Source organism: Triticum aestivum, chromosome 1D (assembly GCF_018294505.1).
Source record: "Triticum aestivum cultivar Chinese Spring chromosome 1D, IWGSC CS RefSeq v2.1, whole genome shotgun sequence".
Taxonomy (NCBI): Eukaryota; Viridiplantae; Streptophyta; class Magnoliopsida; order Poales; family Poaceae; genus Triticum; species Triticum aestivum.
The window spans coordinates 487,413,675-487,428,746 of record NC_057796.1 but is presented as its reverse complement, the minus strand read 5'-3'; the positions used below and the strand labels follow the sequence as shown (position 1 = coordinate 487,428,746).

Genomic DNA, 15,072 nt, shown 5'->3' with positions numbered 1-15,072 from the left:
CAAGTGTTCTCCCTGAGTATGCACCGTTGCTACAGTTCGTCGTGCCGAGACACCACGTGATGATCGGGTGTGATAAGCTCTACATTCACCTACAACGGATGCAAGCTAGTTTTGCACACGCAGAATACTCGGGTTAAACTTGACGAGCCTAGCATATGCAGATATGGCCTCGAAACACTGAGACCGAAAGGTCGAGCGTGAATCATATAGTAGATATGATCAACATAGTGATGTTCACCATTGAAAACTACTCCATCTCACGTGATGATCGGACATGGTTTAGTTGATATGGATCACGTGATCACTTGGATGATTAGAGGGATGTCTATCTAAGTGGGAGTTCTTAAGTAATATGATTAATTGAACTTTAATTTATCATGAACTTAGTACCTGATAGTATTTTGCATGTCTATGTTGTTGTAGATAAATGACCCGTGCTACTGTTCCTATGAATTTTAATGCGTTCCTAGAGAAAACTAAGTTGAAAGATGATAGTAGCAATGATGCGGACAAGGTCCGTGATCTGAGGATTATCCTCATTGCTGCACAAAAGAATTATGTCCTTGATGCAACGCTAGGTGACAAAACTATTGCAGGAGCAGATGCAGACGTTATGAACATTTGACAAGCTCGGTATGATGACTACTTTATAGTTTAGTGCACCATGCTTTACGGCTTAGAACCGGGACTTCAAAAATGTTTTGAACTGTCACGGAGCATATGAGATGTTCCAAGAGCTGAAATTGGTATTTCAGACTCATGCCCGAGTCGAGAGGTATGAGACCTCTGACAAGTACTTTGCCTACAAGATGGAGGAGAATAGCTCAACCAGTGAGCATGTGCTCAGAATGTCTGAGTACTACAATCGCTTGAATCAAGTGGGAGTTAATCTTCCAGATAAGATAGTGATTGACAGAGTTCTCTAGTCACTATCACCAAGTTACTGGAACTTCGTGATGAACTATAATATGCAAGGGATGACGAAAACGATTCCCCGAGCTCTTCACGATGCTGAAATCGGCGAAGGTAGAAATCAAGAAAATCATCAAGTGTTGATGGTTGATAAGACCACTAGTTTCAAGTAAAAGGGCAAGGGAAATAAAGGGAACTTCAAGAAGAATGGCAAGCAAGTTGCCACTCCCATGAAGAAGCCCAAAACTAGACCCAAGCCTGAAACTGAGTGCTTCTACTGCAAAGGAAATGGTCATTGGAAGCGGAACCGCCCCAAATACTTGGCGGATAAGAATGATGGCAAAGTGAACAAAAGTATGTATGATATACATGTTATTGATGTGTACTTTAATAGTGTTCATAGTAGCCCCTGGGTATTTGATACTCATTTAGTTGCTATGATTATTAACTCGAAACAGGAGTTACAAAATGAACAAAGACTAGTTGAGGACGAGGTGACGATGTGTGTTGGAAATGATTCCAAAGGTTGATAAGATCACCATCACACACTCCCTTTACCTTGGGGATTAGTGTTGAACCTAAAATAAATGTTATTTGGTGTTTGCGTTGAGCATAATATGAGTGGATCATGTTTATTGCAATATGGTTATTAATTTAAGTCAAAGAATAATTGTTATTCTGTTTACGTGAATAAAACCTTCTGTGGTCGTACACCCAAGGTGAATGGTTTATTGAATCTCAATCGTAGTGATACACATATTCATGATACTGATGCCAAAAGATGCAAAGTTGATAATGATAGTGCAACATACTAGTGGCACTGTCGTTTAGGTCATATTGGTGTAAAGCGCATGAAGAAACTCCATGCGGATGGACTTTTGGAATCACTTGATTATGAATCATTTGATGCTTGCGAACCATGCCTCATGGGAAAGATGACTAAGACTCCGTTCACCGGAACAATGGAGCGAGCCACTGGCTTATTGTAAATAATACATACCGATGTATGCGGTTCGATGAGTGTTGAGGCTCACGGTGGGTATCATTGTTTTCTGACCTTCACAGATGATTTGAGCAGATATGGGTATATCTACTTGATGAAAACAAGTCTGAAACATTTGAAAAGTTCAAAGAATTTTAGAGTGAAGTGGAGAATCATCATAACAAGAAAATAAAGTTTCTATGATCTGATCGCAGAAGCGAATATTTGAGTTACGAGTTTGGCCTTCAATTAAAACAATGTGGAATAGTTTCACAAACTCATGCCACCTGGAACACCACAGCATAATGGTGTGTCCGAACGTCGTAACCATACTTTATTAGATATGGTGCGATCTATGATGTCTCTTACCGATTTACCACTATTTTTTGGGGGTATGCATTAGAGACTGCTGCATTCACGTTAAATAGGGCACCGTCTAAAAATCCATTGAGACGACACCGTATGAACTGTGATTTATCAAGAAACCTAAGCTGTCGTTTCTTAAAGTTTGGGGTTGCCATGCTTATGTGAAAAAGTTTCAGCCCGATAAGCTCAAACCCAAATCGGAGAAGTGCGTCTTCATAGGATACCCAAAAGAAACTGTTGGCTACACCTTCTATCACAGATCCGAAGGCAAGATGTTTGTTGCGAAGAGTGGATCCTTTCTAGAGAAGAAGTTTCTCTCGAAAGAAGTGAGTGGGAGGAAAGTAGAACTTGATGAGGTAATTGTACCTTCTCTCGAATTGGAAAGTAGCTCATCACTGAAATCAGTAGTTCTAGTGATGCCTACACCAATTAGTGAGGAAGTTAATGATGATGATCATGAAACTTCTGATCAAGTTACTACCGAACCTTGTAGGTCAACCAGAGTACGATCCGCACCAGAGTGGTATGGTAATCCTGTTCTGGAAGTCACGTTAATAGACCATGATGAACCTACGAACTATGACGAAGCGATGATGAGCCCAGATTCCGACAGATGGCTTGAGGCCATGAAATCTGAGATAGAATCCATGTATGAGAACAAAGTGTGGACTTTGGTGGACTTGCCCGATGATCGGCAAGCCATTGAGAATAAATGGATCTTCAAGAGGAAGACAGACGCTGATAGTAATGTTACTATCTACAAAGCTCGACTTGTCGAAAAGGGTTTTTGACAAGTTCAAGATGTTGACTACGATGAGATTTTCTCAGTCGTATCGATGCTTAAAGTTTGCCTGAATCATGTTAGAAATTGCCACGTTTTATGAAATCTGACAAATGGATATCAAAATTGCATTCCTTAATGGATTTATTAAAGAAGAGTTGTATATGATGCAACCAGAAGGTTTTGACAATCCTAAAGGTGCTAACAAAATGTGCAAGCTCCAGCGATCCATCTATGGACTGGTGCAAGCATCTCAGAGTTGGAATATACGCTTTGATAAGTTGATCAAAGCATATAGTTTTATACAAACTTGCGGTAAAGCCTGTATTTACAAGAAAGCGAGTGGGAGCACTACAGCCTTTCTGGTAAGTATATGTGAATGACATATTGTTGATCATAAATGATGTAGAATTTTCTGGAAAGCATAAAGGAGTGTTTGAAAGGAGTTTCTGAAAGAAAGACCTCGGTGAAGCTGCTTACATATTGGGCATCAAGATCTATAGAGATAGATCAAGACGCTTGATAAGATTTTTCAATGAGTACATACCTTGACAAGATTTTTGAAGTAGTTCAAAATGGAACAGGCAAAGAAGGAGTTCTTGCCTGTATTGCAAGGTGTAAAGTTGAGTAAAACTCAAAACACGACCACGGCAGAAAATAGAAAGAGAATGAAAGTCATTCCCTATGCCTCAGCCATAGGTTCTATAAAGTATGCTATGCTGTGTACCAAACCTATTGTGTACCTTGCCATGAGTTTGACAAGGGGGTACAATATTGATCCAGGAGTGGATCACTTGACAACGGTCAAAATTATCCTTAGAAGACTAAGGAGATATTTCTCGGTTATGGAGGTGATAAAGAGTTCGCCGTAAAGAGTTACGCCGATGCAAGTTTTTACACCGATCCGGATGACTCTGAGTCTCAATCTGGATACATATTGAAAGTGGGAGCAATTAGCTAGAGTAGCTCCATGCAGAGCATTGTAGACATAGAAAATTTGCAAAATACGTACGGCTCTGAATGTGACAGACCCATTGACTAAGCTTCTCTCACAAGCAAAAACATGATCACACCTTAGTACTCTTTGGGTGTTAATCACATAGCGATGTGAACTAGATTATTGACTCTAGTAAAACCCTTTGGGTATTAGTCACATGGCGATGTGAACTATCACATGGTGATGTGAACTATTGGTGTTAAATCACATGGCGATGTGAACTAGATTATTGACTCTAGTGCAAGTGGGAGACTGAAGAAAATATGCCCTAGAGGCAATAATAAAGTTATTATTTATTTCCTTATTTCATGATAAATGTTTATTATTCATGCTAGAATTGTATTAACCGGAAACTTAGTACATATAATACATAGACAAAACATAAGTGTCCCTAGTATGCCTCTACTTGACTAGCTCATTTATCAAAGATGGTTATGTTTCCTAACCATAGACATGTGTTGTCATTTGATGAACGGTATAACATCATTAGGAGAATGATGTGATGGACAAGACCCATTCGTTAGCTTAGCATTATGATCGTCACAGTTTCATTGCTACTGCTTTCTTCATGACTTATACATGTTCCTCAGACTATGAGATTATGCAACTCCCGAATACCGGAGGAACACTTTGTGTGCTATCAAACGTCACAACGTAAATGGGTGATTATAAAGATGCTCTACAGGTGTCTCCGACGGTATTTGTTGGGTTGGCATAGATCGAGATTAGGATTTGTCACTCCGTGTTTCGGAGAGGTATCTCTGGGCCCTCTCGGTATGCTCATCACTATAAGCCTTGCAAGCAATGTGACTAATGAGTTAGTTGCGGGGTGAAGTATTACGGAATGAGTAAAGAGACTTGCCGGTAACGAGATTGAACTAGGTATGATGATACCGACGATCGAATCTCGGGCAAGTAACATACCGATGACAAAGGGAACAACGTATGTTGTTATGCGGTTTGACCGATAAAGATCTTCGTAGAATATGTAGGAGCCAATATGAGCATCCAGGTTCCACTATTGGTTATTGACTGGAGATGTGTCTCGGTCATGTCTACATAGTTCTCGAACCCGTAGGGTCCGCACGCTTAACGTTCGATGACGATTTGTATTATGAGTTATGTGATTTGATGAACCGAAGTTTGTTCGGAGTCCCGGATGAGATCACGGACATGACAAGGAGTCTCGAAATGGTCGAGACATAAAGATTGATATATTGGAAGGCTATATTCGGACATCGGAATGGTTCCGGAGAAGTTCGGGTATTTTCCGTAGTACCGGGAGGTTACCGAAACTCCTCGGGAGAAGTTATGGGCCTTATGGGCCATAAGGGGGAAGCACACCAGCCCACAAGGGGCTGGTGCGCCCCCCCTTGGGCAGGAGGCCGATTAGGACTAGGAGAAGGCGGCCGGCCCCCCCTTTCCTTCTCCTTCTCCCTTCCCCCTTTCCTACTCCATGTGGGAGGTGGAATCCTACTAGGACTAGGGAGTCCTAGTAGGACTCCATACCTTGGCGCGCCCCCTAGGGCCGTCTGCCCCTCCCCCTCCCTCCTTTATATACGTGGGGAGGGGGGCACCCTAGAACACACAAGTTGATCTTTTAGCCGTGTGCGGTGCCCTCCTCCACAGTTACACACCTCGGTCATATCGTCGTAGTGCTTAGGCGAAGCCCTGCGCCGGTAACTTCATCATCACCGTCGCCATGCCGTCGTGCTGACGGAACTCTCCCTCGGCCTCAACTGGATCAAGAGTTCGAGGGACGTCACCGAGTTGAACGTGTGCTGATCGCGGAGGTGCCGTATATTCGGTACTTGGATTGGTTGGTTCGCGAAGACGTTCGACTACATCAACCACGTTACTAAACGCTTCCGCTTTCGGTCTACGAGGGTACGTAGACACACTCTCCCCGCTCGTCGCTATGCTTCTCCTAGATAGATCTTGCGTGATCGTAGGAATTTTTTTTGAAATACTACATTCGCCGACATAAATGATACTACCATTGTTCTTATTTCCAAAGTGAAAAATCCTCAGTCCATCAAGGAATTCAGACCGATCAGCCTGTGCAATGTCATTTATATAATTATTTCGAAGTGCCTAGTGAATAGACTGATTCCTATTCTGGATGGTATGATCTCTCCCACTCAAAGTGCCTTTATCCCCGGAAGGTTAATTTCAGATAACGCACTTATTGCTTTCGAATGTATTCATTCGCTAAGTACTTTAAAAGATCAGCGTGGAGAGTTCTGTGCTTATAAGTTGGACCTGGCAAAAGCGTATGATCGCGTAGATTGGCATTTGTTAAAGAGTATGCTAGGGGCTTTTGGTTTTGCGCCAACTTGGATTAACTCGATCATGACATGTGTTACTTCAGTGAAATTTTCAGCCCGGTTTAATGGTCAATTGTTGGAACCTTTTTATCCTTCTTGTGGGCTCAGGCAAGGGGATCCATTATCGCCGTACTTGTTCCTGTTTGTGGCTGAGGCCCTATCTTTGTTATTAAAGGATGCATGTGACAAAGGTGTTCTAAAGGATTTCCACTTAAACAGACATGCGCCAGGTATTTCTCATCTATTATTTGCGGATGATAGTCTTCTGTTTTTCAAGGGGTCCATAGATCAAGCCTTGGTCATTAAAAATATTCTGTCGGGCTATGAGGTGGGAACTGGTCAGCTTCTGAGCCCCGATAAGTGTTCGATCAAGTTTGGCAAAAAGTGTAGTATGGAGGATCAGGTGGCCACTATGGTCATTCTTAATATCACTGCAGAAGGGTTTGAAGATAAGTACCTTGGCTTACCGGTACATGAGGGTAGAATGAAGGTTGGTAAGTTCCAATAAACAAAAGACAAGGCATTAAAAAGAGCTTCAAACTGGATTGAAAAATATGTCTCCAGTGGTATAAAAGGAAATCAAATAAAGGCAGTTTTGCAAGCGCTCACAGTGTACGCCATGGGTATTTTTAAATTTCCAGCTTCATTATGTGATGAGTTATCTCAAATTATAAGAAACTTCTGGTGGGGGGACGAAGATCACATAAGGAAAACTCATTGGCTAGCTTGGGATAAACTCACGAAACCTAAAAGAGAGGCAGGCATGGGTTTCCGAGATCTTAGATTGTTTAATCAAGCTCTCTTGGCTAAACAGGCTTGGAGGTTGCTAGTGAATCCAGATTCTTTATGTGCTAAGGTTTTGAAGGTGAAATATTATCCTAATGGTCACATATTGGATACTACTTTCCCGCAGGCTACCTCCGTGAATTGGCAAGGCATTGTGCATGGATTGGATCTACTAAAAAAAGGGGTCATATGGAGAGTGGTCGATGGAAAAAATGTTAATATTTGGAGAGATAATTGGCTACCTAGAAATTCTGGCCTCAGAGTTTTAGTCAAAAAGAACCGCACTAGACTGAAATGGGTCTCTGAATTATTCATAAGCGGAACAAGAAGATGGGATGAAAATTTAATCAGGCTCCTGTTTCTATAACCATGATGCTGAGGAGATCCTAAGTTTACGTATTCAGACTATAGGTGAGGGAGATCTAATTGCTTGGCACTATGAGAAAAATGGCATGTTCTCGGTTAAAAATGCGTATAGACTGGCTTTAAACTTTCAGGATGGCAAGGGCGAGACAGGATCGTCTAGTTATGCTGCTGACAAGGAAAGAAGTGTGTGGGATGTTATTTGGAAAGCCAAAGTCCCGCAAAAATTTAGAATTTTTGCCTGGCAAGCTGCATCTAACAGTTTGGCAACCCAGGTAAACAGAGTTATTCATCACCAAACGGTGTTAGGTATGTGCACTATATGCGGGATGGAGGATGAAAGTACTTTCCATGCCCTTGTGTCTTGTTCAAAGGTGCGTGCGTTCCGTTTCGCTATGAGAGAAGAGTGGAATATTCCTGCCGAGGAGCTTTTCAGATTTACGTGGCCGGACTGGATGTTTATTCTGCTTGATCAACTGCGGTCGCCAGAACGTGATCAAGTTTTATTCATGCTTTGGAGAGCTTGGCATCTCAGAAATGATATGATCTTCGGGAAGGGGAAAGAATCCTTATGTGCTTCTGTCACTTTTGTGGGAAATTACTGGAAATCCTTCACAAATGTCAAAAACTGTGCGCAAGTTGACTTAAGTATCAAAGGTAAGGGGGTGATTGATAATGGGAGGTACATCACACCAATCGCGAAGGTTTGTCGTAATTGGGAGCCACCGGACCAAGGGTATATTAAGATAAACGTTGATGCTAGTTTTGTGGAGAGCATAAGATCTGCCAACATTGGGATAATTGCCAGGAATCACCTTGGCGAAGTCCTGGTTTCCTCATGGGATTTTATCAGGTCGTGCACTTGTGTGGATGAAGCAGAATTTCGTGCGGCGCTTGCTGGGTTATATATTGGTATTACATTCCAAAGTCCTGTTATTTTGGAGACTGACAGCGCGGCTGTTGCTTTTTCTCTGGCAAAAGATTCTTTTGACAGGTCTCCTTTTGTGGACCTGAAAAAGGAGGCGATGAGTGTCTCAGACCTCATTAAGGATTTCAAGATAGTGAAGATTGACAGGCAGGCAAATAGAGTGGCGCATGAGATTGCTAAATTTTGTTTTGATAGTAGGTCAGACGGTGTTTTATGTAATAGTGTTCCGCCCTGCGTGGCTAGCTTTGTAATGAACAATTGTAAGAATTTTGTTATTTTCTGATTAATATATGGGGGTTTTCAAAAAAAAAAGTCTTTCTTAGAGATTCAATGTGAACTACATACAGATATATATAGACATATTTTAAAGTGTAGATTCACTCATTTTGCTCCATATGCAGTCCATCATATTGGAATCTTCAAAAAAGACTTATATATAGGAACGGAGGGAGCAGTTGATGAGTTAGATGCTTGGTTTTCTGCTCTAGGAAGTAAATACCCTGGTGATGGCGTCATAAGTTGAGCTTGGTAGAACTGAAGACTGCCCAACTGTATTTTTCCGGTGGACAAAGAACTGAATCAGTTTACGCGTATGTATGCAGAGGGTGAGAGCATCCGATGCTATGGCCTTTGGCCTCTGAGTTGGTGCTGCTATCACGCCTACAAGTTTAAGTCAAGCTCTTGTGCTACAAGTTTAAGTCTGCAAGATGATGATGGAGAACTTGTTTTGCCTCCTTGAGAGACCAGAGTAAAGCTCACAAGCAATTTTCAAGCAGAGGATAAATCAAGCAGACTGCAAGATGATGATGCAAACAGGAGGAGAGCACATCATTAGAATATGTAACGCAATGCAGAAACAATGCCACCAGGGCCTCTTTGTCTACGCATACCAGTTTGGATTTCAAACACCATCAGAATTAATCCTAAAGTTTATACGAGAGAAATCATTTGCAGCAAGTATGTATGCATAAGAACGAGTATGTATGGAGTATGGACGGCAACCGATGAGGGCAACTATTCCTACAGGAGTATATATGTACTCCCTCCGTAACATAATATAAGACGTTTTTTTGACACTATCATGGACTCAAAACGTCTTATAAAATGTTACAGACGGGGTATCAAGTATCTATCAGTCTGATCAAGAGCCCCCTGAGATTGAGGCTAATGACATCGCAGATCATGGAGTTCTCGCCGTTCTTGCTTCGAGTAATCATTACAAGGATGGTAAGCATGTAAGGTGACTTGCATCATGCTCTGGTATGTCTCAAGCCTAGTGTCATCACTGCACAAAAGGGGCAGATCACCAGGGTTAGTTGCTTACCCCTCAACAGACATACTACATACACTACACTTTCTCTGCACAACTAAGAAGAGGCACAAACTTACCTTGAGTTCTGGCCGTTTGCTGGACGGTTCGACGGCCTCGCCGCTGCTGATGGTACCTCCCTGCCCGCCTGGTCCAGCATTGGACTTATCGGCTGCTTCTACACGCAGAACAGCAGAGACAAATACACGAGCGTGATCCATCATGCAAACAAGGAGTCACACATAAAGAGAGGAGAATGTGGTTGCTCACCCCCTCCGGTCCCTTTTCCATTCTCGCACCCTTGGCAACTGCATTCTAAGGTGCACCTGGCCCCGCGCTTCAGGAAAAGACGAATTTCAGTCAAGATCAGAGAAGCAACAACAGCATGTCTAGTTTCTGAATAGACAAGAATGCAGAACAAGGAAGGACCGTGCATGCAGAGCGCATACCTCCCGGCAACCACAGGTCATGATTTTGCATTTGTTGGATTTGCACGTGCACCCCTTGCCACCCTCATAGGCCTGGAATAAGCGCAACACATTTCTTTCAGGTTCTTGGCAGAGGCCATAGCAGCATGATGTTCAGTAATGAAGTCTGCTCTAAGAAAGAAGCATTTCTTACCAGGTCATACGGATTGTTCTCGCAGCCCTTGCACTTGCATCGCCCACGCATGCAATGCACACCATCCTTGAAACAACTGCACTTTCTGCACGCAGCATATCAACAAGCAACAGTTAGACAGCAGCACTACCAATTAACTACTACTCCCTTCGAGTTGATTGGATGGATCTGGTTCATATAATTCAACCAGTGTGTCTGTGCATACAAGTTCAGGCATTTGGTGCTCAAGTTCTGCCATTTGGAGCTGCCACAGCTGCACCTCTTCCGTGCACTATCTACAGCAGCTGACATGACGAGGTATCTCTGCAATGTGATGCACAATTTTTAAGTATGTAGTATCAAACAGATAATACTTGATTGGGAGATAAAGCGATTCAGGCATTCGATCAGCTGTAGGTTTTTTTTTTTTGCCCGGAAAACAAAACTAGTACAAATGATAAGTGAAGAAAAAGAACTGTTTCTGTTCAGCTACACAATTTGTGAAGGAGACACCAACTTGACAACAATTCGTCATTGCAAAGGAGAACAAGTAACTCAAACAATTAACTAGAACTAATTCTGGACGACACATACCATCGACATTCAGGTTCAGCTTTCATCATCACAAAGCAGCAAAGCATCGAAAGCACATCAAGAATCTTTCTTGGAAACGAATAAAATAGTAAGTACTAGTATACTCCATGCAGTAAGTTAATTCCAACAGAACATCCCACAGCACAGCTCATCTTACAGCAGTCTGCATACAAGTTGGGCTAGGCAACTCACTCAAAACAAGTCAGGTGAAATTGCATGCCATTCAGTAAGAAGATCACCAGAGCTCAAACAATCAGCTGCAATATCTGCTCAGAATACAGTAACGGACAAAACAGTCGTGGCACCATTAGCAAGCATTCACGAACCACGCCAGCAACTAAGAACTCAAGTAAACTATAGCAGATGAACCAACTAGTACTTGACTAATTAACTTTGTGGAAGCAACTGAATATTGACACTCAGCAAGGGGAGAGATAAATATAATTGGGTTCGGCAACCAATTTTGCTCAGAAACTAAGAAAATCAGAAGGATTTTTTTCTGAGAATCCGCTAAAAAAACAGTTGGTAGGATTTATTTGCTGAGAATACAGTAACAAACAAAAGAGTTGGTGGCACCATTAACAATCATTCATGAATTACACAAATAACTAAGAACCCAAGTAAATTATATATTATAGCAGATGGATCTCAACATCAGCAGATGCAATAAATACACATGGTTTAGAGCAGGAACCAAGAAATTTAATAAAATGAAATAGTTCATTAATTATGCATCCAAGTGCGCCATGCCCATAGAATTTACAGACTATACTCAACAATGAACTAGAACTAATCCGGGAGAACACAGCACGCGCAATCTTGTCTAGGCAGCAAATACATGCATCCACCTACACGGTTGGCGTATGAAATAGGCCAGCATTTTACACCATAGGTTGTATTCTGCATTCAACGCAATGCAAGACAAATGTCAATCAAAAGAAGATGAATGCTTGCCTGGAGAATCAGAGATATTAACTTTGTGAAAGCATCTGTATCCTAGAAAACACCCAGTACTTAACACTCAGCCAAGGTTGATAGATATATAATGGGTTCAGCAACCAATTTTGCTCAGAAACTAACAAAATCAGAAGGATTTTTTGCTCAGAATACCTTACAAACAATACAGTAGGTGGCACCCTTAGCAAGCATTCATGAATCATACCAGTAACTTAGAACGTGAGTAAACTAGCAAATGAATCTCAACATCAGCAGGTGACTCAGGTACAAATGCAACCGAATGCAGGAAATACAGAGTCTATCATCATAAAGGAACATCACACAACACAGCTCACCCTACAGCAATGAGCACACAAATTGGGTTAAGCAACGCACTAAAAACAAGTCAAGTGAAATAACATGCCTCTCAGTAAGAAGATCACCAGAGCGCAAGCAATCACTTGCAATATCTGCTTGGAATAAAGTCACAAACAAAACAGCCGTGGCGCCATTGGCAAGCATTCATGAATCGCAACAATAAGTAAGAATGCAAGCAATATAAATACTCAACAATGAACTAGAACTAATTCGGGAGAACACGCGCTCAATCTTGTCTAGGCAGAAAATACATGTATCCACCTACACACTTGTCATATGAAATAAGCCAGCATTTTACACCATAGGTTGCATACTGCATTCGATGCAATGCAAGATGAATGTCAATCAAAAGAAGATGAATGCTTGCCTGGAGAATTGAAACTAATTAACTTTGTGAAAGCATCTGTATCCTACAAAACGCCTAGTACTTCACAGTCAGCAAGGGTTGACAGATATAATTGGTTCAGCAAACAATTTCTCAGAAACTAAGATAATCTTAAAGATTTTTTGCTCAGAATACGCTAACAAACAAAACAGTTGGTGGCACCATTAGCAAAGCATTCATGAATTATACCAATAACTAAGAACCCAAGTAAACTATATATTATAGCAGATGAATCTCAACATCAGCAGGTCACTTAATTAAAAATGCATCCACACAGCAGAGCTCATCTTACAGCAATGTGCACACAAATTGGGCTAAGCAACGCACTAAGAACAAGTCAAGTAAAATAGCATGCCACTCGGTAAATAGATCACCACAGCACCAAGTAATCAGTTGCAAGTAATATGATACCTAATAACTAAGAACGGAACAGCCGGGAGCCCGGGAGCGAATCCCAAATCCCGGCCAAAATTAGCAGAAACATTCCCTGCCAAAAACAGTTCGCCGCACAACCTTCCCGGCCAAAATCCCCACCCCAAATGCGACGTACGCCGCGGAGCGCACGGCGCCCGGCCGGAAACGCGTGGCTCCGTCCCGCCGATTAACTGATGACTAGCAGCAAGCAGGGGACTGCGCTGCTGCGGGGGTCGGAGAGGGGGAGGGAGGTGGGGACGCGCGCTTCTCACCTGCACCCGCGGACGTGCGGAAGCGGGAGGAGCGGCGGATTCCGTGGCGAGGGGGTCGCCGAGCTCGCCGGAGAGGAGGAGCGAGGGGGCGGCGGTGCCTGCGGCTGCGACGAACAACGGAACGGGGGGAAGAAATGCTCGTCAGCTCTGGTTGGTGAAGCACAAAACCCTAGGCGGGGGAGTCGGAGGGGGAGGGGAGGGGCGAGAGGAGGCCGGCGGCTCACCTGCGGGCGGCGGGGACGCGACCGACGGCGACGCCGACGCCGGCAGCGGGAAGGTTGGCCGACTTTCCCTCCCGCAAAGCGAAGCGAAGCGAAGCAGCACCGCCTCCTCCGCGGCTCCGCCTCGGCTATAAGGAGCAAACTACTAGGCCGGCCTTGGTGGAACGAGGCCCAGCCAGCCCAAGACTGGCTCTTCCTTATCTCTCAAAAAAAATTACTCTAAAAAGGCTCTCAAAAAATAAATCCAAATCCTAAATTTTTGTCAATTTTTTAAATGTGAATTATTAAATTAGAGTGTATTAAAAATTATTACAGTTCGGCCCCCCTTTCATCAGCGCATTGTTTGGATACCAGGTGCACGTCTAGAGATGCCCCAGAACATGTCCACGACGACACCCGAGTCGTGTCGTCATCACACATTAATTCCCGCAAGGTAAGCATCAATTTGACCTTACTGTCATGACCCTCGTATTCGTCATGACCGACCACACACGCTGACCAAATTGACTGTCCAGGAGTGCTTGGAATCGAGCTGGACGACCACACCCGAAGCTTGTTGACGAGCACGCAACTCGGGCGAGCCCTAGCCAGCACCTCGCTGTCGACCCCCGAGCTCGCCAACAGTTGGACCTCCAGTTCGGATAGATTTCTTTGCTAAATGCTAGACAAAACTTCTCATCTTAGCAGGAATGTTGGCCCTCCATATCTTGATCCATTGATTCTAAGAACCTCTAGCATCTGAATGACTTGACCGGTTCTCTAACCAATCTTCCTTCCGGGGCTTCGTATCCACAAGTAGCTGATGGCCGACTTCACCGAGAAGTTACATGACTGTTCATAGTTCCAGGCCCAACAGTATTTTATTGCCATCATCCTCAGAGGTATATTGAGTATGGTTTGTGCATACATAGGACAGAGATGTTCATTAATGACAATGTCGTTCGATTGCCTTGACGGGCCATCAATCAACACTGAAATCAATTTGCGGGTGATTAGTAGAAACCAGTTATAAAGCCCACATCATATTATCGCATGGTAGCCAGTTATGATTCCAGATATTTGCTGACTCTTCATCACTAATTCTCTGAATTAATCCATGTTTAAGTACTGCCATCCCCGCATAAATAGCACACCACACCTGCGGAGGGTGGTTGCCAACCTCTAAATTAAGAATATCTGCAAAGGGGTAACAAAAACTTTCAATATCTTCGCACTAAGTGACTCGGGCTCTTGTAGAAATTTCCATCCATGCTTCGCCAACATGGCCAAGCTAAAGAGCTCGGTGTTACACAACTCCCAACCGCCTATATACCTTGACATTGTCACATCCTCCCATGAGACCCACACAGTTTTCCGCATGCCATCCTTAAATCCCCAATAAAATTTCTTGAGCATGGTGTTAATATGATTACACAAACCTCTTGGCACTAGAAAGCATAAGATGGAGTACCTGAGGATTTCTTGCACTACCAACTTGATCAAAATTTATTTTCCCAATGATGGCATAGACTTATCAATCCA

At 43.0% G+C, this 15,072-nt stretch overlaps 1 protein-coding gene across 1 annotated transcript; it reads right to left on the bottom strand.

Annotated features, from left to right (window-relative positions):
* Positions 1-9,295: 9,295 nt before the first annotated feature.
* Positions 9,296-13,691, bottom strand: LOC123178312 (protein tesmin/TSO1-like CXC 3). Its single transcript, XM_044591440.1, has 8 exons — positions 13,555-13,691; positions 13,331-13,434; positions 10,578-10,675; positions 10,373-10,457; positions 10,201-10,272; positions 10,022-10,088; positions 9,832-9,929; positions 9,296-9,727 (listed from the first exon to the last, which is right to left on the bottom strand). The coding sequence occupies exons 3-8, from the start codon at positions 10,661-10,663 to the stop codon at positions 9,725-9,727; spliced, it is 411 nt and encodes a 136-aa protein (XP_044447375.1). The 5' UTR covers positions 10,664-10,675; positions 13,331-13,434; positions 13,555-13,691; the 3' UTR covers positions 9,296-9,724.
* Between the last annotated feature and the right edge of the window lie 1,381 nt (positions 13,692-15,072).

Coding starts and splice junctions, on each gene's coding strand:
- LOC123178312 (XM_044591440.1), bottom strand. CDS start 10,663: ATGTCAGCTGCTGTAGATAGTGCACGGAAGAGGTGCAGCTGTGGCAGC. Junction 10,458..10,577: donor AGCACCAAATGCCTGAACTT/GTATGCACAGAC, acceptor TGCTGCGTGCAG/AAAGTGCAGTTGTTTCAAGG. Junction 9,930..10,021: donor TGGAAAAGGGACCGGAGGGG/GTGAGCAACCAC, acceptor TTCTGCGTGTAG/AAGCAGCCGATAAGTCCAAT.